We start from the raw sequence: 23,824 nt of genomic DNA, 5'->3' as shown, positions 1-23,824 counted from the left end.
CATAGCCCAAAAATAAGCGATGTATTTATGATAAGCCTTATCGGTTTTAGAAAAAGTGATTTACGAAGTTATGTCAGATAAATATAAAAATCAATTTTTATACAAACAAGTGGAAACAAACAATTGACTGAGTTAATTGTTGTAATACCATGTTTAGACAGTGTTAATTACGCAACCGTTTGTTTTTTTACGTCATGTGAGCAAAGAAAGTCCCTCTTAGATAACCAAAGTCGTGTATATATAACCCACATATCTTATATTCCCATATAATATATACTATATAATATCCAAACCTAATTTGTACCCTCACAGGTAAATAATAGTGATGTTTACGAAAAAAATGTTTCAAACATTAAATGGTTATTTAAGAAAAAAAAAATTCAAATTTTTGATCGATCTCAAACAGTTTACAAGATGGGTTCTACATACCCAAGACCCAAGTGCCTTCTGTTGCTCATTTACGAAATCATTTTTGACTCTTTTTGTTTTTGAGTTATCGTTTTCACAGACAGACGGGCAACCAGAAATGGACTAATTAGATGATTTTATGAACACCTATAACAAAATTTTGTTCATGGCATCAATATTTTTAGGCGTTTCAAACTTGAGACTTAGTACACCTTGCTATAATTCATATATACATGGTATAATAATGCAACCTTTATTTGGAAATATACCTGCGCACACTACTTTTATCCACGAAAGTCGTCATTACTTGTATCCGGTTTTTTACTGATAATAATTATCAGAGGTTTAATTTAATAAAAAATAAATTACGAGAAAAACTCTCCTAATTACTACAATTATTTAGTAGGTAACTAATAAAAATTGAAATATTAAGAAAGAAATTTTAAGTACATAGGTAAATATTATTAATAAAACATTTATACAACATAGCCATAATTGTAACAACTATATCATTTTCAATGTAAATAATATTTATGGTAATATCTATTTCCGTTTAGAAAATTCATCTATGTACTTAGAAACCCGTTAAAAAATCAATTACCGTTCTCTGACTCTTTTTTTTGCAAAATAGTTTTTCTTTTATAAGTCTAATAGTTATTTCAATTTTTCCTAACAAAGTTTGACGTAATGATTAAAGAGAATCATTTATTGCGACCCTTTTTGGAAGCCGGCTTTCCCAATTCGATTAAAGATGCACGCATCTTTCTTGAAATATTTTTTCTGACGTTTGTGAGACATAGAGCATTTCATTTAAAAAATAATTCTTTTTTGTTTCGGACAGTTTTCAATCAAGTAAAAACATATCTTATAACTTCTTTCATTGTCAAAAAGCGCTGCTGGAAAAAGATAAAATATATTTAACTTTCTTAGGTTGAATAGTTTTTTAACAACTGTCCGAAACAAACGCAAATCGATGAAAAGGTCTATTGATATAAATCATTGGTTAATGAAAAATGACAAACTCAGCACCTAAACTCGATTTAACGAGCTAGAAATTAGTATCTTCCGTTGATATTATCTTTTATTTTTGACCCCCGAACTAAAAAGAAGGGGGTGTTATAAGTTAGATCGCTATGTGTGTGTGTGTCTGTCTATTTGTGGCATCGTAGCGCCTAAACGGAAGAACCGATTTTGATTTTTTTGGTTTCGTTTGAAAGATAATTTAATGGAAAGTTTCTTAGATACGTTATAAGTGCGAGTTCCGTACCACAAAAAACTATAAAATTAGTGATGATTTTCAAAATCAACTCAGTTTGGAAAAAGCATGAAGGAAAAAGATAATTTAATGGAGAGTGTTCTTAGATGTGTTTCAAGTGCGAGTTTAATGTTCCGTACTCGAAAAATTTGTCAGGGGTTTTTTAAATTTTGTAAACTTCACTTGTATTATTTTAGGAAAGACTTTGAAAAATGAATTTTTCAAAAGCGGCTTTTCTTATTTTAAAGCTTACTTAATATAACTTACTTCTTCGTTTACCCGAATATTGGACAGAGGATGTACACTTTAATAATAAATATATAATAAATAATTATAATTTTATATAAGTGAAAGCGGTATATGTGGATTTTATCTAAATAAAATGGTATATTTATTCAAAAAAAAATATGGTCTTTAATAATAATATTTATTACATAATTAAGTACCTAAGTATATATAAATATCCATAATATATACATATTATTTTGTGTAATTTTTTTGTATAAACATTATAGAAATCTTTAGAAATAATTTAGAGCCAAAACAAATATTTAATTATTTGAAGTAGCTATCTTATTGCTGAGTGTGTGTGTACAAACATACTTGACTTGTGTGTTATGTATTGAAAATAATCGATATTTAAATTTAGAATATGCCAAGATTTGTCATATCAAATGTATTTGTTTGACATTTTTGAAAAATTATGTATGGTTTATTTAAAAATAGTCAAATCTATAAATAAATATCGATTTCGTGTTTATGAGTGCATAGGCACTAAGTGTTTATGAGTGCATAGGCGCTAAGGAGTATGGTGGTGCCATTTTCAAATTTTCAAACATTTTCACATTTTTTGATCGTAATCATTATAGTTGTCACCTTAAATAGACAGCATATTTTAACAATACAACGATTATTTTAGCGTAGACATACTTCCAGAGTCCAGGCGAATATAGAAGTTATTAATTACTTGTTACAGAATTGCCACTAGAATTTGAATTTCCTCTTTTCAGATTCGATAAATGCAAAAAACTTCTTAAAAGATTTTTTTATGTAGATTAGGCGGTAAACGTTATGATCTACAGTACAGGGGTGGGGTATGATTTCGTGACTAACACACTCACGAAACTTCGTGATTGGTTTCATTTCAGTGTAACATACAGCATTTATATTTACGAAAACTTTGGAAGTTGGGGCGTTAGCGTAATAAAACGTATAGTCGTTAAACTTAAGGCGTTGGTCTGAGAAAACGGCTCATGAAATATGTAGGCTTGTATGTATATTTAATTTTACGTATATCTCAGTTGGTTAAGGCGTAACTAATTCCGTCCGCGGTATGCATAGGGTAGCGGGTTCGGTTCCCGCCGTCGCAACAACATTAATTTAATTAATAGTTGTGATGGGCTGGTGTAGTGCATGTTATATGCATGAATGAGGTGCACTCAGCCTCTGAAATTAAGGAGCTGATAAATGAAATTATCAGCGGAAAGGTGGTTGGGTACCAACACATATATGGTATCACAATGGGCTCTATAGCATAAGTGTGTCCTTCGTGGACAGACAATATAACCTAACCTTACCTATATTTTTCAAACAATTGTGTAAAAATTAGCCGGTTGTTCATATATTTCATACCCCCGTTTTGCCGACATGTTGGGGTTGGAGGTCACACCAAACGGCCCAATATTTTTGTAGGCCATTATTATTCTTTTTTATTATATTCATATACCTTACATTCAAGAAAAAAGCAAACGGTTGTTCATATTTTTCAATAGGTCGTTTAATTGACATGTTTCCCGTCTTCCCCTCAATTTCAAAGTTTTCGTAAATATAAATGTTGTAGGTTACACTGAAATGAAGCCACTCACGAAATTACGTAAGTGATTTAATCATGAAATTATACCCCCTCTCTGTACTGTAGACTAATAATTTTGAACGATTTCTTTTTACAGCCTTTTCAAAATCGCATATCACTCTGCTGGTCCTCTTATAATATTTTCTACACATTCATAAATTATTCACTACAAATTATTTTCCTTTGTCAAAGAAAATAAACTTTAGGGAAATATTCAATTTTTTGGCTTAATAATGCTAACGTTTTATACCCAAAGAAAAGCCTGCCTTAATTCGTTTTAAAAATAAACAATTAATTTTTTTTTATAGATTTAGTCAATATTACTGAAGTTAGGTAACTGTCAACACTTATAATGTATTACTTTAGATGTAGGACAATTTCAGGTTAAACACTTATCCTAATATTGAAATCGATTATATAATCATGTATTGACATGAATTTACATATTTACTGTAAAATGAAAACCTAAAACTTATTTTATTTATTTTCTATATTTTATTTAAATATTTGAATATTTACATAATATTTTTTATTTATTGATAATAATAATTTTTATTTTACTTTTCAAAAGTAAATATTTTATAGTATGAATTTTGTGATTATATTATTATAATTTAATTTTAATTATATGTAAATATTTTCAAAACTGTTTCAAATGTCATTCCATTTCCTCTAATCTTAATTAAACATTCATTCATTTAATTTCCATCAAATCAATTTTCGATTAATTTAAGACTGCCTTTTAAAAACTATCTATAAAATCGATTAAATTTTTACATTACAAAGAAAAAATTTTGTTCGGATGATCTTGGAATCACATGAAAGACGGTTTTTATAAAAACAAGCAAAAATTTTACGTTTGAGGTCAACTGGATACTTTAATTTTGGAATTTAGCTTGTATATGAAGTATTATTTTCTAATCGTGAGATAAAATTTAGCTAGGTCACATATCGACGATGTTGACACTGCAAAAACAAATCCTTTGTCATTACATTTCGCCGTCGGTACAAAAAAAAAAAAAAAATTAATTTTTTTTAGAATCATGTGGCTCCGGGAAATAGAAGTGTTAGCTTAAAAATGATACTTTTTCATAAAGAAACTCAAAAGTTTTCATTCCTGCTGATACTGCGTATATGACCATAGTAGTTAAACACGCAGTATAATATTTAAAAAAAAAAAAAAAAAAAAAAAAAAAACTCAAAAGTTTAAAATGAACTTTGTGTTACCAATTCTAGCTCAATTCATTGTATGTTTCGTCAAAATGAATTCACTCGTGATTCCAAAAATTCGTAATTTAGTAATAAAATTAGCCAAAATGGATGACATTCAAAACATTTTTGAAAATATATTTAAAAAAATCAAAACTGTAAATTCGGAATTCTATATCATCAACATCGAGTTTCAATCATGGAAATGATGAATGACATTTGAACCATCAGACAGTAAAAAAATCGAAATTCGAAAATCGATAACGTTTTTTTTTCTTATTGTGTCCACAGGCTCATTATCCGAAATGGATTTAAGAGAACTATTGAGACAGAATAAAATCACTGAACAAATACTGCAACAGTATTTGGAACGAAGATTATTTCCAAATTTAAATCGTACAACGCGTGTACCAACAATATCCGAAATATTACCACGTACTCCAGTATTCTTTCAAAAATATGGAAATAAATATAATAAATCACCGTTGTTTGGTGCACAACAACAACAACAGCAACAGCCGAAACGAATTCAATCTTATAATAGTAATGACAAAGCCAGATATAATTCAGATTATGGTCAAGATGAAGATGATTTAGGAGGCGATGGAGGGGAGGATGGTACTGATTATGATGATTTAGGCGATAATGGTGATTCATTGCAGTCTGTTGAAAGTGAGCATGTATCCTCATTTTATAGCAACAATCAGAAAGGCATGTGAAAATATTTTTATGTTTTTTTTTTAATATTATTAATTACGGTTTTATTAAGTGGCAGAAATATAATTAAATATTTTATATGATTATGCTAAAGATTTTATTTATTGGATCAGTGGAGTCTTGAAACAAATTTTTTGACTTTTGTTAAACGTATTTGTATGTTAAACATAAATATGAAGAAATATTTACCTGGGCGAAGTTCGAGATCACGATCTCTAGGAGAGCATTTAGGAGCAGGTTCTTATCAACTGAGCAACATTGGTCCAAAATATCAGAGATATTGATCTCGTTGTCGACTAAGATATATATTTTTTAACCTACTTCAATCAAAGAAGGAGGAGGTTATCAATTCGACTGTAATTTTTTTAAATGCGTGTTACCTCAGAACTTTCGACTGAGTGAACCGATTTTAATGATTTTTTTATCTATTTGAAAGCTGGTGCTTCCCGTGTGGTCCCATTTCACTTTGGTTCTGACAACAGCATCCAAGAGAAAACCATAAAAGTCTTAAACTTGCATTAAGTATGCACGACAAGAGGTCTTTTATTAGTGACAAATTAGTTAGTGTACTTCAGATTCACTAAAAATCACAACAACAAAAAACTTTTAACAAAAAGAAAACCGTCTTCAAAAGAAAAACTTTTCCAAAATAAATTAATATGCACTAAAAAGTAAAAAAATAACGATAATATAATGTAGTTAAAATTATTGTTATTTTTGGAGTCGGTGTGAGCAGAGCTAATGTAGCAAACTGTTCTGTAAGAGTTGTTTCCTTGCCTGACACCGACTCCAAAAATAACAATAATTTTGACTACATCATATTATCGTTATTTTTTTACTTTTTAGTGCATATTAATTTATTTTGGAAAAGTTTTTCTTTTGAAATCGGTTTTTTTTAAATTTCCCGCGAGGGAAAATTTTACTTTTATAGTTAAACTATATATTCTTGTGTATTAAGGATTGTAAAAATATTTAAGAAAGTACTCCCAGTGCAATAAAAAATTTTCAGCTTCGGCTCAACAGAACTCCGTTAAAAAGTATTTGCACAAGTAACTGTACTCCCTCATTCTTGAAGCACTGCTTCGATATTAATACATTTTATATTTTAATGATTATCTGTAAACAAGCCTCAAAGGTTTCTCACCTCCAAGACATTGTTAATGAATTTAGCATAAATAATGATGTAACCAAGATAGCGGTGTTGTCACAAACACATAGATTCATATCACGTATACAAGATATTTATATGTAATACGCCACTGTACTAATAAATAAAATCAATATGAATCTATTAAAAATTCCTCATCGTTTTTGATTAATATTTAATAAAGATGACGTCCTTGATTATGTGTAGGTATTTTATTAATGATTGTATTATTTTTATATAGAAGCATCAATATTTGATAATAATTAATAGACTTTGTATAACTGGTTTATTAATAAAGAAATGAAATCTATGACGTATTAAATTACATATAAAAAAATAGTTGTTAACAACATTTATGCTAATAAAGTTACATTTCTAGTCACGAAAATTTGTTTTTTCAAAACATCTTTTATTTTATAATATTTTCAATTTATATAATTAAAACATTGTGATTATAGCGCTAAATGTGTTACAAACTCTTAATATTTTAATAGTGACAATAACTTCTACAAAAACGTAAAATTTTTTGGGCCTGGCTCTAAATCCATTATTTTTAAAAATTTTAATTTTTTTATATGATTTCCATGCGCTTCCACCAAATATAAAGATTTGTTCTCCTGTTCTTCGAGTTGTTGCACTAGCCTATGTATTTGTTGGACCTTTTGTAATTTTAACTTAATCGTACAGAAAACTATTTTTAAAATTAACAAATTTTGATATCGAAAACTTACCCATATTTGGATTTTATGTCATTGAACGATAGATGATTTTACTGAAAACAGTTTTCACTGTAATTGTAAACGAATGTTCACATTCGATTGATTTCCAATTTTGTTTATATCGAAAATATGGAAAGAATACAAACACTTGTGTACAAAAAAAAAAAATACTGTTTACGTATAAAACTGACAGTGGTTGAAAATTATTCAACCACAACTCTTCTCACCCTGAATTTAATAAATTAACAATTTGATCGTAAATGTTTGTATATAGAGATATAGTTTGAAAATAAACATAGGGAATAAACAGACCAAAAAATAAACAATTTCGTTAATTAAATAAAAAACTTAATTAAGTATTCCAAAATTATGTATATTCTGACTGCACCCTTATTGACATTATATTCAATTCAATTCAATTACGTAGCATACAGGGTTTAAAAAAAGTATCGGACATGTAACTGTGATAGAAATTCAGTTGAATAACTACCAATGTTTACTATAGTACACGAAACACGAGCCCAAGTGATCTGAAGAGACTCCTTGAAAAACACGAATGCGATTTTTTTTTGGTTCATTGTAAAAGTTTTAGATTTTTTCCATAGATCACACATTAGAAATATTATAGTTATAATAATCAATATATTTTTTCTGATTGAGTTTTATTCCTTATGCTTGAATTATAATTTCAGCTATCTTCTTCGTGCAGTATTTTTACAGAAACAATGACTGCTTGTTATTTATTTATTCCTGCCACTATTCCTGCCAAAGTAGAAAGCGCAGGCAGATATTTTCGAAATGGAAACTGATCAAAAATTATCTGAGAAGTACTATGAGGAAAAAAAAATTCAATTCTTTAACCACTATTTTTTATCAGTTTGAAACATGAGTTGATTTAGATTCACCCCCACTTTCTTGAAGGAAAACATTTTTCCATGGTCATTTTACTCTTTGAAAATTCTGCTCCAATACTTTTTTAACGGTTGTGTTTGATACACTCATACTACTTTCATAAACAAATACACAAAGTTTTTCATTTCCTGTCCTGTATGCATTTATTATCAAACCTACGACTCTTCTGGATCTTCGAGGAACAATTTTGGAAATATTAATAATGTGAGATAAATATTACTATTTTCATTTATTCAGAACTGCCAAAAAATATATTTTCCATTGCTCATCACTACATAAACTGGATAAAATGCTGCTTATAAATGAAAAAGAAAAGAAAAACATCGGTGAAAGTCACATCTTTGATCCGATGTACTAATTATTATTATTATTATTATTATTATTATTATTATTATTATTATTATTATTATTATTATTATTATTATTATTAGAAGTTTACTGATTGATTGCTCTAGTAATAATTTATTTTTTATTCATGTTTTATGAAGTAGCTTGTTTCAATTTTCCGGTGTTTAGTATACTTTTCAAAAGAATATACCATATTGCACTGCAAAACCTGCTTAAATTAACATTTTTTAAATTGCAGTCATTCTTGATTTACTCTTGATATAAAACGGATGTATTAATTTGAAGGAAACTATAAAAATAATATTCGCATAAAAATTAAAATTGAATACTTTTAAATAAAAAATTCACTTTCGTGGCCGGTAATTTTATTCCATATAGAACTTGATTTTTAGATTGTAATATTTATATCCTGGAGATACCACTTTTATATTGTGTATCATAAAGTTTGAACGTCAAAAATATAACAGTAAGTTTTTTTTTTTTTTAAATCATGTTTTCAAAACTATTGTTAAGTGTGTTACTTGTCAGTGAATATTAATTATTCCGTAAATCAGGCTGTACCGATGATGAAATTACTTCAAATGTTAATCAATGCCATTTGAACCACTTGGGAATCCCTATTTCAGTGCTTCAATATTGTTTAAATAAAAGCTTTTCACCGCGTACAGCGCAATCCTAGGGTGACTCCCAGGGTGACTTAATTAATCATAAGAAAAACGTAACCAGAAAGGAAAACCTGATTTACTTTTTTCCATTTGATAAACTGTATTGACTTAAAAACAAGATAAAATTAGTTAAAAAATACAATTAATTTTCTTCTAAGATTTTACCTAAATAGTTACCAAATTTCTGGCCTTGTTAAAATGCAAACCACGTTTTCAAAACTGCACAATTCTCTTGCCCGTTAACATATTTGCTTAATGCCTTTTTGTTGTTCATTGTTGAGCAAAATAATCACATTTTCCCTAGTTTTATAATACGGAATGCTAAAACAGGTATCATATATTTGATTGAAAGACACAGACCTTGATTTCAGATTTACAAAAAAATACAAGGTAACTTGGTAAGTTGAAAACAATTAATCAATAAATAAACATAGCAGAAAAAAAACAAAAATATACTTTTTTATATATATTAATATATTATCAAACAGAAGTTCAATAACTTATTTAATATATTCGATAATAAATTGTTTTGTTGCGTGGCGAGCTATAAATAAAATTTTGATTTCATTTGATTATTTGTTCAAGTACGCCACCAATCATTTTTATTACTAAAGAACAAAGCATTATTAAATGAATTGAATTATGCCTTCAGTTGCATATTTTATCTTAACAAGTTTTTCTGCATTTTTTAGAAGGGCAGATTGCACATCACAGTTGTTTTTCACACGAGACAGGAAAGTTATTAAAAATCAAGGCTTTTCTTCTAATTATATAAAATTTCTTCGATCAATATTCCTTGTATTCTGCAAAATGTTCAAACTACTAATTTTATATTTGAATGGGTACTTCGATTCAAGTTTACACTTCTGAAAATTTATTTTTGTGTACCTATAAATGTGCAACTTAATAAAATTTCAACCTATAAATTGATCTTTACATTTTAATAAATCATCCAGTAAATCTACGTAGCTACGCGCCTGTTCAATTGCCAGCTTGCAATGTTTGCAATTATCGTGTGAAGTGAAAAAGTGGTTAACATTTTTCAAACGAAAAAGGTAGAGTATTATTCACTTATTTAACGAATTGGCATTTAAACTTTATAAATTCGAACAAAAATCATGGATAATTGCAAAGCATAAGGCAATCTGATATACCAGTATGCAAAAAAAGTTTGCTACATTACTCCAAGCTATATGAATAGCCGATTTGAAATAAAAGATACGATATTTCTCTGCTTTTTATTCTTTTTCCCTTTAATTTTATTTATTACTAATTAGTATCATTTGATTACCTTCTTATAAAAATACTACATTCTTCTTATTTGCACGTCTCTATGTATTATGTATCCTCTGCTTTACCCTGAAAAAATTAAAATTCATAGTCGCACCCTGAGAAAATCGAATGGAATTTTATAATTAGGATGCAAAATGTTTTCGACAGGCATTAATTGATAATGCAATTAATAAGAACTCACAAACGAAATCTAATTATAATTATAACCAATAAATCATTCGTGTAATAAAAACTATCCATTGGGGTAATGTGGTGTATCTTGACCAGTGTGTTCCTTGGATCACCGTTCTGTTTCTTGAACAATGTCGTTATCTACGAGAAAGTAATTTAATGAAGACAAAAGTATCTTATCAAAGGGCCAGCAAACGAGAAAATGATTGCTTATGTACAGTTGGCTATAAAACTTTGGCTTTTGCTGTTTATCAATTTACAAAATTTACTATTTTGTTTTATACTTATAATCAAATTACCTAAATCACTGCTAATTGGTGAGTTTTTTTGTTATAACTAATTTCGGTTTTACTAAATAAAACGTCGAATGTCTAGGAAGTACATTTTCAATAATCGCACGATCATATACCTTGAATCAATATGTCAATCATTGTTCTTTATCATTGATCAATTAAAAGAGATCAACATGCAACGTGTAACTAAGCTAATGAAATAAGCAATAGAAACTTGCAGAATTTTCAACATTTCCTGGGATGTATTACATGTTGATTATATTTTTAATTCATGGTACATTACGATTTTATACTAAGGATATACATATTAATATAATAAACAAGTGAAATTTACAAAATTGAAAAACCCCCGATAAATGCGATTTATTCCTTGGAAACCGATTTTTGGAAACTTAGCTATAAAATGTTCTCAATCAAGTCGGTTCGACCGATTAGGGGCTACGATGCCACTGAGAACAGACGAACACACAGACATACGGATAAACACTTTAAACTTATAACACTACTTCTTAAATCAATATCAAAGTGATGGTCAAGGACATCAGATAGAGAATAAACAGATACTTACAGAGCTATCATTTTTATAGGACAAATTTTTGTAAATATTTTAATTGAAATTGAAATATTTGAGTTGAGTTTCTTCTTTTGACCATTCATTTCCATAATAATTTCTTTTGACCATTTATTTCCATAGTAATTATATATATGTCATGCATATTCCAAACTGAATTGATTTTGAAGACCATCGCCAATTTTTTAGTTTTATGGGTACGTAACCCTGATCTCGCTCTTGAAACATAGCTTAAAACACTCTCCGTTAAATTGAATCAAATAAAAGCAAAAAATTGAAATCGGTTCATCCATTTAGGCCTACGATGCTACAGACAGACACACACAGAGACCCACACACATAGCGGTCAAACTTATAACACCCCTTTTTTTAGCGCGGGGTTAAAAAATAGTTTTCTAATTTCTCGAAAACACGCAGTATTAAGATATAATCGTGCTTTAACGAAAGACGATTTCCATTTTGATCCAAGGTACAAAAATTTCCCATATACTGCTAAATCCAATACATAAAGTACCATATAATTATGTACATCTCTAATATTAAAATGTTAAGAAAATTATCATAAATCTTGAATTAATTGTCCTTCGATTGAAATCAATTTGTGAATGTAAAATATTTAAAGAAATATTTTATTGAAGATAATAATAAAACCTTCAAAAATTTTGATGTACCTTAAACACGACAAACAAAAAACCCGATTGAATATTCATTAGAATGCATATAAAGAAAGAGTTTACCTTGACATTAAGTTTGATTTTCCATAACTGATTTGTGTGAACACAAATGAAATTTAATCATACTTTGATATGACAATAAAAATAAATAATGATAAAAAAATTCCTACATTAGGATGTAAGTGATTCATCCATATTACCTAGTTAACATATTTTTATCGTAAAATATTTTCAAAAAAAAAAAACTTTTAACAAAAAGAAAACCGACTTCAAAAGAAAAACGTTTCCAAAACAAATTAATATGCACTAAAAAGTAAAAAAGTATCGATTATATAATGTAGTTAAAATTATTGTTATTTTTGGAGTCGGTGTCAGCCAAAGAAATGACTCTGAAAAAACCGTTTGCTACATTAGCTTGGCTGACACCGACTCTAAAAATAACAATTTTTTTGTGCGTATTATTTTGTTTTGGAAAAGTTCTTCTCTTGAAGTAGGTTTTCTTTTAGTTGAAAGCTATTTTAATCTTATGAGTTTTAGTGAATCTGATATACACTAATTTGTCACTAAAAAATAATCATCGAAATCGGTTGGGTAATCGAGTTATTCGTCCTCTTGTCATGCATACTTAATGCAAATTTAAGATTTTTATGGTTTTTTCATGGATGCCGTTGTCAGAACTGTACCAAAATGAAATGGGATCACACGGAAAGCAGCTTTCAAATAGATAAAGAATCATTATAATCCGTTCACCCAGTCGAAAGATCTGAGGTAACATACATAAAGAAAAATTCAGTCGAATTGATAACCTCCTCCTTGTTTGTTTGAAGTCGGTTAAAAAGTACCGTTTATTTAACAGTACTTGTTTTTTTTTTTAACTTAATACCACTTTTCCGTTAAATTGTTTTTTGTATAACTTTAACATATTTAACAAAACAAAAAAGGAATTTAAGAAATAGGTGAATTATAAATAAAATATTAAAATATAAATGTTATTTTGAAGGTTACGTAATACCATAATATCTATTATATAGAGAAGAGTTTCTTAAATTGTCAAAATATAGCAAGTGTTGCAACGAAAATTTTTAACGCTCGAACCAAAAAAAACGTTGTTATAAGTTTGATCGCTATGTGTGTGTGTCTGTCTGTCTGTCTGTGGCATGATAGCTCTTAAACAAATGAACCTATTTGTAATGTTGTTGTTTCGCTTGAAAGGTTATATAAAAAAGAGTGTTCTTAGCTATGTTTCAAGTGCCAAGTGTTTCAAGTTTAGGATTCCATACCCGGAACGAATAAAAAAATGTTCTTCAAAATCGCTTCAGTTTGGATAAGGCTCTAAGAACAAAGTGAAATTTACAAAACTTAAAAAAAATCCGACAAATTTTTCAGGTACTGAACCCTAAACTCGCACTTGAAACACATCTAAGAACACCCTAAATTAAATTACCTTTTCCCTTAGAGCCTTCATCAAACTGAACTGATTTTGCGGATCATCGTCTATTTTTGAGTTGTTCCGAGAATAAAAGCCTAAGTTCGCACTTGAAACATAGCTAAGAACACTCTCCATTAAATTTCCTTTAAAACGAAACAAAAATATCAAAATCGGTTCATCCGTTTAGGCGTTACGATGCCACAGACAGACAGGCAGACACACACACACACATGGTATATGTTTTAAGTGTAAGTTTAATGTTCCGTACCCAAAGAAATTTGTCGAGGATTTTTGAAATTTTTTTTAATTTTACTTGTTTAATTATTATTATAAATTCACAAAATTCTCATAATTTAAAAATATTTTACTTCAACTTCTCAAATCCCAGAAGTTTACAAATATTCGGCATGCAAAATTTACTGTGAAACACCCGGTATAGTTGGCCATCAGATAGATTAAAAATACATATATTTTGTTTTGAAAAAAAAAATATCATTGAAATCTTCTAAAAAAAATTATTTATAAACTAAAATAAACTTTTTCTGCTTATTATTGGTTTTACAGAAATAATATTCTGCATATAAATGGTATATTTTCTATAAATGCCAACAACTTTTCATAATTTTGTTTGGGATTCGTTTTGAATATTTTATAACCTAGTCAACATAATTTTAAAAATAAATGTAGGTAAATACATTAAAAATAAAGAGTTTTTGAAAACTATTTGAAGATGATACTAGACTAGAGGAAAGTATTGATATAGATCTTGAATTCATGATAGTTATTCATTTTTATAAAATATGTTGAAGTTGTTAATAAATACTGGAGTGATACCCACCCGCTTAGCTTTGCTGGGTTTAAAAGTAAACATTGATAAAGATTGCTCTCGATTATCTCCTTTCTATAATACTCGAAATAATGGTAAAGATTATTTTACACATAAAATATATGTTTGGTTTTCTATTTTATAAATGTATAATAGTAATTATTCATTGAGTATATCAGAAAGATGACCGTGAAATTTTTTATATTGACTATTTTTACAGAAATCTATAATTTATGGTAATGTCAAAAATTAATTTTAAAATTTTTTTTATTTTTTAATTTATATATCTTTATAAATTATATCTCATGTGTTATTCTGATATGTCAGCTATATTGCTGTATAGTTTCATTAAAAACTATTCACAAGTTTTAGCGTGAAAGCGAAACAAACACACAAACAAAGAAACAAACAAACATGCTTACTTTGACATTTATAATATATAGAGATTACCTATTATAAATAAGGCTTTCAGTTTTTCTTTTAAAAAGAATTTCCAAAACAATCTATGAAAAGTTGAGGAATTTCAATAGATGATTAAATCTTTAATTTTATCCAGCCATAAACAGGAGTAAAAAACACATTGTGCAATTGCAAATACAAGTGTTGCAATTGAGAAAATCCTTCCGGAAACACTTAGCCAAGTATTTGAAGAGAAGATGATACAGCAAGTATTGCGGTCAAACTTTGAAACTATTTTTTCCCATAAATGAAAGAAAAGTTTGTTAAAAATTTAATTCCTAAAATATCGGTAAATTTAATTTTAATTGCTAAAAATGTTAAACTTTCAATTAACATATCCATTTTGAGCATGCCTGTGGTAACAGGCACACATCTTTTGGTTAAAAATTATTATCAGAGCTTTGACAAATTAAGAATCCACTTTGACTACAGAGGAATTCAAAGAAAGAATGTGGTAACCGCCCCAAATGAGTTTTGCCAAAAATTTTCTGTCTTTCATGTCTTCAAAATACTCGGATAATTATTAATTACTAATATTTAGTTGGCTAGAACTTGTAAAATAATTGACATTACACTGTCAGATGTAAAGCGATCGTTTGATATTTCCCGTATACAAATTGATTTGATACTATCAACTTTGATGAATATATAAAGATCACGGCGGAATGAAATAAAGAATAATAAAAAAAAAATTTTATAAAAACAAATTATTAAATTAAAATCAAATTAATTAAATAAAATTCAAGTACATACTTATTATTATATAAAAACATTATTATGGTTTTTTATATTAAAATAATTTTTTACATTATATTTTTATTAATTCTCAATATATTATTAGCATATATTAATTTAAATTTTATCGTCACACTATGTTTAATTTAAATTAAAAATTTTTTTGTCTGTATTCTTAACCTTGACTTGGGTTTGATGATTACGATGAATTCATTCCAAATAATTAATTTCTATAATTATTATTTGATTGTAATTTAATATTCAGCAAATAAGCAACAAGTGATTTTGAGGATTAATTTCGATTAACTGGTTATTTTTATATCGATTGATTGGTTAATTTAACTATAGATATTTACAAAAATCAAACGCTTCAAAAATACCTTACTTTCTTCGACGAAAAAATTTGTTTTATTTTTAAAATGCTATAAAAATATTATGTAGTTTTATGACTAACCTTTGTCTCACCTTTAAATATATTTTATTTCGTTTAAAGCTCCCAATATTGTAAGCTTTTATTATCTTTAAGTAAATTAACGATGCTCGCTTATCTATTACCTTGAATATGACGTAAATAATGGCTAGTGATTCTACGTAAATACAGAGTGATCGGAAGTTGGACCAGCCACATTTGAATTACCCTAGCCACTTACATCCACTCATAGTTCCAAAATTCGTACACTTCAAGCTTAAGAAAGTTTTTTGTTAGTTTCATTTCAAAAAATTGATTTTGCTTTGCATTTGGTACCCTGTTTTTAATGAAAAAAACGAACAAGAGAGCTGTCGTGAGACACCCGGTAGGAATTATGTTCCTTTCTTTATCAAATATGTATCTTAATATATATATTTCTTGTGTTCGTGTGTATGTGACTGAACTCCTCCTAGACGGCTGGACCTTTTTTGATGAAATTTTTTGTGTGAGTTCAAGGGGATTCGAGGATGGTTTAGATTTACAATTTGGTCCAGTACAACTGTTTTTGAGGGCTCCGTACCAAAAAAATGAAATTTCATTAAATGGTGGGAGCGCATATAAATCATATCACATTATGTATACTATGTGTACTATGTATTTTTAATAGTATTCAGGTATTGTCAATAGGCATTTATTAGAGCCATATGCGAGCGCAGCGAGCTCTACTATCAAAGGTCAGGCCAAAGGTCGAAGGTCAGGCAACTCCAATAAATAGGAGTTCAATTGGGGTTTAGCGGGATGGGTTTAGCGGACAGGCTAAACGTAGTATAGGTATTCATGAATTGGAGTTACGTTTTTACGGGACAACGTCCGTCGGGGCCGCTAGTATATTATAAATTTGGAGTGCCAACTTCTAGATATAAAATTATTTTATGGATATCCTTTTAATTTTATTAATAAATTAACAAAGTAGAATTAAAAAAATTCATTAAAGTGAATGGGTTTCGATCTAAGGACCTTTCTCATGTGGAGTGACCACCGTAGCCACAAAACCATGGTCTCATTGAGAATATTACTAATATTTCATGGAAGTAAACAACAAAAAAAAAACAGTCGGTCGGTCGAACACTTTTTATGTTGTGTAGCTCCCATCTGCCGAACACGCAATATGTTCCTTATAAAAAACAAGCAAGTAAAGATATAAAAATACGAAGAAAAATACAGAAAAGCGATAATTTAAATATCCAAAATTGTCTTTTATATTTGGTGCACTTTGTATAAAGAAGAGATGTGTATAGACTAGAGAAGTGTTTTCTTAAACTAATAGTTATTTTTATGATTGTATAGGAAAACATTACATTATCTTAACGTTTACGTCCGTAAATGTATGTGATAAAATACAAATTAAACATATCGTAAAATGATAATTGGTTTTTAAAATACTATAAAATCACTAACAATAATGATTGTACTAAAATTAAACAATACATATATATTTCATATTATTATTCAAGCAATTATTGAATTTTATTATTAATTTGCATGAAATATTTATTTATTTCGTTTTTATTTATCTTTTTGCTTGTAATTCAAGATTCATTTATTTAAGTCTTTAGATTCTATTTTTTATGATTCATTTTTTAATAATTCATTTTGCTCATTAATGCCGATTATTAAAAGGAACGATTGTGAAGGAAAACAGGAACAATTACCAAGATATGTGGATACCAACTTGGTTATCACCTTCTTCTTATCTTAGTTGGTAATAATAATGATAATGTCATTTTAAGTATCTAACCAGTTGTCGCCTCACTTTGTATGATTTTGATAAAAGAAGCTTTTTGTAGTCGAGCCCAAGGCAGCACGAAGCTGTGTAGGTCAGTAGTTATTGTGGCTTGTATAAAGCATTATTTTGTAAAAGCTATATCTTGTTATGATAGTAAGCACTTTTGCAGAAACAATCAAGTACAAGCAGCAACAAGATAATTGTTGCTGTAAATTTTATTATAATAAACATAAAGATAATTGTACGCACAGAGAACTGCCGCAGCAGCATTTTTCAGCCATAGGAATGGGATCCTTGCAAAATAAGACGAAAATGTAGTGATGGTTGTTTCATTTAAGTTTTGTATATCCTCGGCGAGAATACTCCACAGCTTCTTTTTGCACGCTACGGTAGTTTAATTATTAATCGCCTTGATTACAAACATTGGATGTTTTAGGCCTACTCCCCGTTTCTGGTACAGTGTAAAGGCATTATGCCTTTGAATGTTCAATAATCGACATAATATCAGTCTTTTACACTTTAATATTTTTGATATTAATATAAGATATACTTTAGAGCGGAGACTGAAGGGTTAAGGTATTTTAGAAAACACCAAAGCATTTTATTGTGTTATTTTTATAAATTTTCATAATGTTATTAAATATTAGATACTAAAATATTGCCTTGCATACATATTTATGAAATTTTCTAAAAATAAATGCACTTAAAATTTAATTATAGATGTACATTCATTATATTTACATTCTGTTGATATCAATGCAATTCAAAATTATCTATACACATAAAATGCTTTACTGCTAAGTCACTCATCGTAAATATCTAAAACTTGGAGGGTGTATTCTATGTATAACGTAAGCATCCGATAAAAAAGGCATTTTCCGGAAATTGAGGAAACTCGATGGATGGGGTAATTTTTACCCAAATAGTATAAAAATTAAGTTAATTTAATGATTAGATGCAGTTTCTGAGTTATCGCGATATTTTGTTTGATTTTAGTCGTTATCTAAAAAACTATTCGGCCAGTCATCAAATGCACCCGATTTTTGTACTTTTTGGGTCAAAATTACCTTATATACTGAGTTTTATCGAAATTGGAGATAAACAAAATTTCTCAATTTTTTGCAATTTTTTTAAAGAATACGCTTTTGCAAAAATCGAGAAAACCGCAAAAAAAAATTTTATTTTGAAATTTGAGCAACTCGGTGGATGGAGTAACTTTGATCCTAAAAGTATAAAATTCAGGTTAATATAATCATTGGACGTATAGAAAGTTGCAATATCATCGAGTATCATAGGCAAAACTTCATTTTAGAGTTCCCCCCACAAAAAATTAGAATCCATAAAATTGTGAAGAAAAGATAAGATAAGTGAGGGCTATAACGTGATAGTTTTTGTTTTTAAAGGAGAAATGGCCCAGCAAAGCGGGCAGGTATCTGCTAGTATTATTTTAATGTGAAAATTATTATAATTATTGATTGAACCATTTCTCCGTTCGATGTTCAACATTATATCCTGAACGTGAAACGGTTTAATGATTTCACGTAGAATTAAAATAACGAATTCATTTTTATAATTTTAAAAGCTTCATTTAAATAATAGCTTTACATCAGCAGGTGAAAATCTTCCTTAAGGTTTTTGAACTATAACGAGTAAAGTAAAATATTTGGTTGACAACACTAATTGACACAAATAGGGCCACATAAATATGAGTCTACTTTTGGAAAGATTTTCGAGATGATGCATCAAAAAATTCCCCAACATGTCGCGTTTTCGAGAAATTAGATCATTAATATGGTCAAGACCCCTTTTTTTACTTATACTCAAAGTTACGTTGCACCAGAAAGTAGTTTTTTCCACAAAACAATTTACTAAGAAAGTACCATTCATTTTCCTCCATAACTCAATAGCTCAAAGACGACAAATCAAGCTGAAATTTTTATGGCGTGATCAGGACATAAAAGCTGACGCTAAGTTCGTAAATGAGCAAAATAGGTCAATTGGGTCTTGTGCGAAGTAGTAGTATTAAGAAGTAGCATATGTGTTCTTTGAGGAGACTATTTTTATTAAACAAGACAAAAGAAACAGAGATATTTAGTAATACTTTTTGCTTTTTAACAATTTCTGTATTCCGCCTGGATTGAAATTGGGTTAATAAAACTAAAAAAAATTTTTTTAATCATTTTTTTGCTTTAGCGAACAGAAGATTTTCTGTATATGATTCGATTTACAAAATTATAACTAATTTAACGTACTATTGCAACATAAAAAAACATATTTTCCTTTCGTCATGTAGAGTGAAAATCCATGTTTGAACTTATTAAATTCATATCCATCTATATCATCTCTATACTTGATGATATATGATTTAGTAAATTGAACGCATTTTGATTACATCCGTATAAATAATAAGAATAATTTAATTCCACGTAACATTATGTAATGTGAAAGGTACCTTACCTCTTACACTGAGTGATTGATGATTATAATAGCTTTTACATTACATCTATTCCCTTCTTATCAAAACTGTGAGAAATAATGAATCCTCGCATTACCTTAAATGAATGTTGTCTCATAACGGTTATGCATTATAAATATCCGATCATTTTTGTGGCAAAGATTACACGATCGAATCAAACACGAAGGAGTATTCATTGAAATTGGAATTATATCTTTCATTAAAAAAAAGTTTATTATTTCAGTTTATATTCATCTCAGTCGGGTTTTTCGATTTTTTTAATAATTTTTTTTATTGTCATTAAAATCGCACCAGATAAAACAGATTCTATGTGTACTTATCAGTGCACATGTAATTATATTTTAACTGATACGATTTTAATAACGTAGGTCATAGAGACTGTACGTGGAATGTGTATATACTATATGTGTAATTGAATATCATAAAATGTCATGATTGTAATTTAATAATAGATAACTAAATAGCTTATTTTATCATAACGGAAATATATATTTTTTAACACTGATAAATTATATTAGATAAATAAATTGTATTAGTTTCATTTATTAGTAAATTGAAATATTTCATCTCTACATATATGCAAATTATTTTCTTGAACACATGGCGTTCGAGCATAAGCTCCTGTTCACAAAATGTTGCTTATCACGAGTAAAAACATAGACATTTCCACGTCAAAAAAATGTCATGAGCTCATTTTTTCCTGTATATATAAAATAATAGCCTTTCTATAATATTTTCATTGAAAAATACAAAAAGGGCTTATCAATTAATTTTATAACAGCTTTCAGCTATATTTTGGTGGTATAAGATTCAACAAAATAGTTATAGGTGAATAGTAAAAAATATGTACGGTTGGAAAATGTGATTGAAACGATTATATAAGCATCTAAAAGAATTTTTTTTAAAACCTTTTAAATTAATGTTAATTGTATTTTTTTTTAGGTAAGTGGTACACGTTCTGTTATCCGGTGAAACATTCGCAAAAACAAGTAAGGTAATCATTAAACTATGTAACAGGTGAGCCACGCGTAAAAATTCTTTACCAAATTATACTCAGCTGTCGTATTACAAAGCGTAAGAGAAATGGAAGGCGCGTTAAACGATATATAAAATATGTATAATAAGTAATATTTGGTAGGATAAATTTTATGGTCTCGCGTCATCAATATGCTATTAATTAGCTACAGATATAGCACCGTAACCTAGGAAACTAAAACTTTTTCCAATCGAAAAAACGACACCCATGTAATAAACATTAAAGATGTACAATTACATATTAATTAAGTGATTTTGATCTTTGGTAACTTTTGATGACTGTTCATAGATGGTGTTTTTTATCACTTATAATAGTGTTTTGTGTATGAAATTTAAAATTCTTAATAGAATTAATTAAAAAATTAATAAAAAGCAAGTTATTCCAAAGTTTTAAGATTACACTTCCGTCGACAGTCCCCATGACTGTCTTTTTTATTATACCTACGCCATTTTTGCATTTCAAAAGGATAACTTCAGTTTCAAAATAAAACGCTTTCAGTTGAGATAATTGCTGATATTAATTTGTTTTTTAGAGCGTTACTAATAAATCATTTTTACTTCTTTTGTAAAATAATATTATTTTTCACAAATTCAATGGTATTAAAAAAATTTAATTACAAAATCATCCACGTGCCTACAGATAGAAATTTACTAGTCACAAGAAAAAATCAATTTACATACGCACAAGGTTTACTCAATTAAATAACGGACGGATGAGATAGTTTTTTTGTGTTAAATAATGTTTTGTTTCAATTAATAAAACAAAGTAATTAGTTAATTAGCTATATGTGTGTAGATTAATTTATGATAATATAAACTAATTATATCATTTTAAATTTTTTATGCAACAAACAAAATTAATTATGCAAAAAACAACAACTTACCTTTACAAATATATATTGGTAATTTAATTTAATTACAGAGTGAAAATGAATGTTAAGAAAAACGATAAAAAATTTAATCGAAATAAATCAATAAGTTAGTTACTCCACCACAAAAAAAAAAAACACACCATATGAAAACCATCACGCCACAAGGCCACAAGTGTATAATATTTTAAGAATTGTCTAAAGGGACTATGCACGAACCTTTTAGGTAAGTATTAGCCCATCACATGCTATCAAAAAATGTACACATTTGAGGCACTTCCACAATGTTAAAGCGATTCAGAGGCAAAAAGTGATCAATTTTGATTATATTATCTTTTATGGTAAAAAGTTATTTTCCCGTAAATAAATTTTGACAAATGTTACAGATATCGGAAGATATCGAAGTTTTTGTTTCGTTGAATGTGACTTTTCTTAACACGCTTTTATAAGCTTCATGCGTATGCTAGTATGTAATAGAAAATTTGAATATGATTTTAACCTCCTTCAAAACGGCTGATTTACTCGAAATTTGGCATACTTATCAAGGACCGATGACAATATAATAATTTAGTTTATTTGATTATCCTGATCTGGATTTTCAGGAATAACGATTTCCATATCTGAAATTATATACATTTATTTGCGCTCCCACCATATTTATACTGGATTTTTGATAAATAAATAATTGTCTAAAAAACTAAAAAATACAAAAAAAAAAAAATTGTTTAAAAAACTAAAAAACACGCTTCTGTAACTAGCTGAACTAAAAGGTAGAAAATAATTTCTGTAAATTCGAAAAAGTCATTTTATCGTAAAAACGCGTGGGGTACTTTTTAAAATATTTTATAATAACATTAGTAATATTATTCTCTTCTTTACTCAGCATCGTTTTAAAATGGTGGCACAAATGTATCAAGTCGGTACATTTTTCAATGGTATTTGACGGACTATATGGTATACGGTTTTAGAAGGTGGGTTAAGGTACTTAGCACGTGTTGTGTTTACCTTTGAATAATATATTATCAGATAGGTATAATAAAATTATATTGTGTATATCGCGTTGCCAAAACAATTTTATATCTAAAATCAAATAAATGTTTAGATATAGGTATTTTATTAGACTTTATTTGGTACGACTATAAAAATGGATAATCAGTTGTGATAAGCATAATTATTATGTAACACGAAAATTAAAGAAAAAAATAAAAGGTAAACAAATTTTATTTTTAGGGGTTTAAAAGATTAGAAATTTAGTATAATTCAATTTATTTATATTTGATCAGCTTTCAACAGCCGCGACTTCACCCGCACTTGTTAATTTTATTTGCTTTTAAAAGCAAGTTGTTTTTCTTGTTAATTTTTCTGATTTCGATTCGTGTTTCTATAATTAGTGATTTATTTTTAGAAAGTCACCGTAGTTTTATGGTGTTTCAAACGTGACTAAATACAAAGTAAAACTAAACATGTACAAGTTAAATTTAAAAAAACCCCGACAAATGCGATTTATTCCTTGTAGACCGATTTTTGGAAACTTAAAACCGATTTTTGGAAACTTAGCTATAAAAT

At 28.2% G+C, this 23,824-nt stretch overlaps 1 protein-coding gene across 2 annotated transcripts in view; it reads left to right on the top strand.

Moving 5' to 3' along the window:
- The window catches only part of LOC123299247, a 139,039-nt gene that overhangs the window by 61,275 nt on the left and 53,940 nt on the right, over positions 1-23,824 (top strand). For both annotated transcript variants that reach the window (XM_044881574.1, XM_044881573.1), the window contains exon 2: positions 5,016-5,435. In XM_044881574.1, the coding sequence (XP_044737509.1) occupies positions 5,016-5,435 (420 nt within the window). The remainder of the gene's footprint in view (positions 1-5,015; positions 5,436-23,824) is intronic.

This window comes from Chrysoperla carnea, chromosome 4 (genome assembly GCF_905475395.1).
Source record: "Chrysoperla carnea chromosome 4, inChrCarn1.1, whole genome shotgun sequence".
Lineage (NCBI taxonomy): Eukaryota > Metazoa > Arthropoda > Insecta > Neuroptera > Chrysopidae > Chrysoperla > Chrysoperla carnea.
This window is presented reverse-complemented; position numbering and strand designations above follow the sequence as displayed.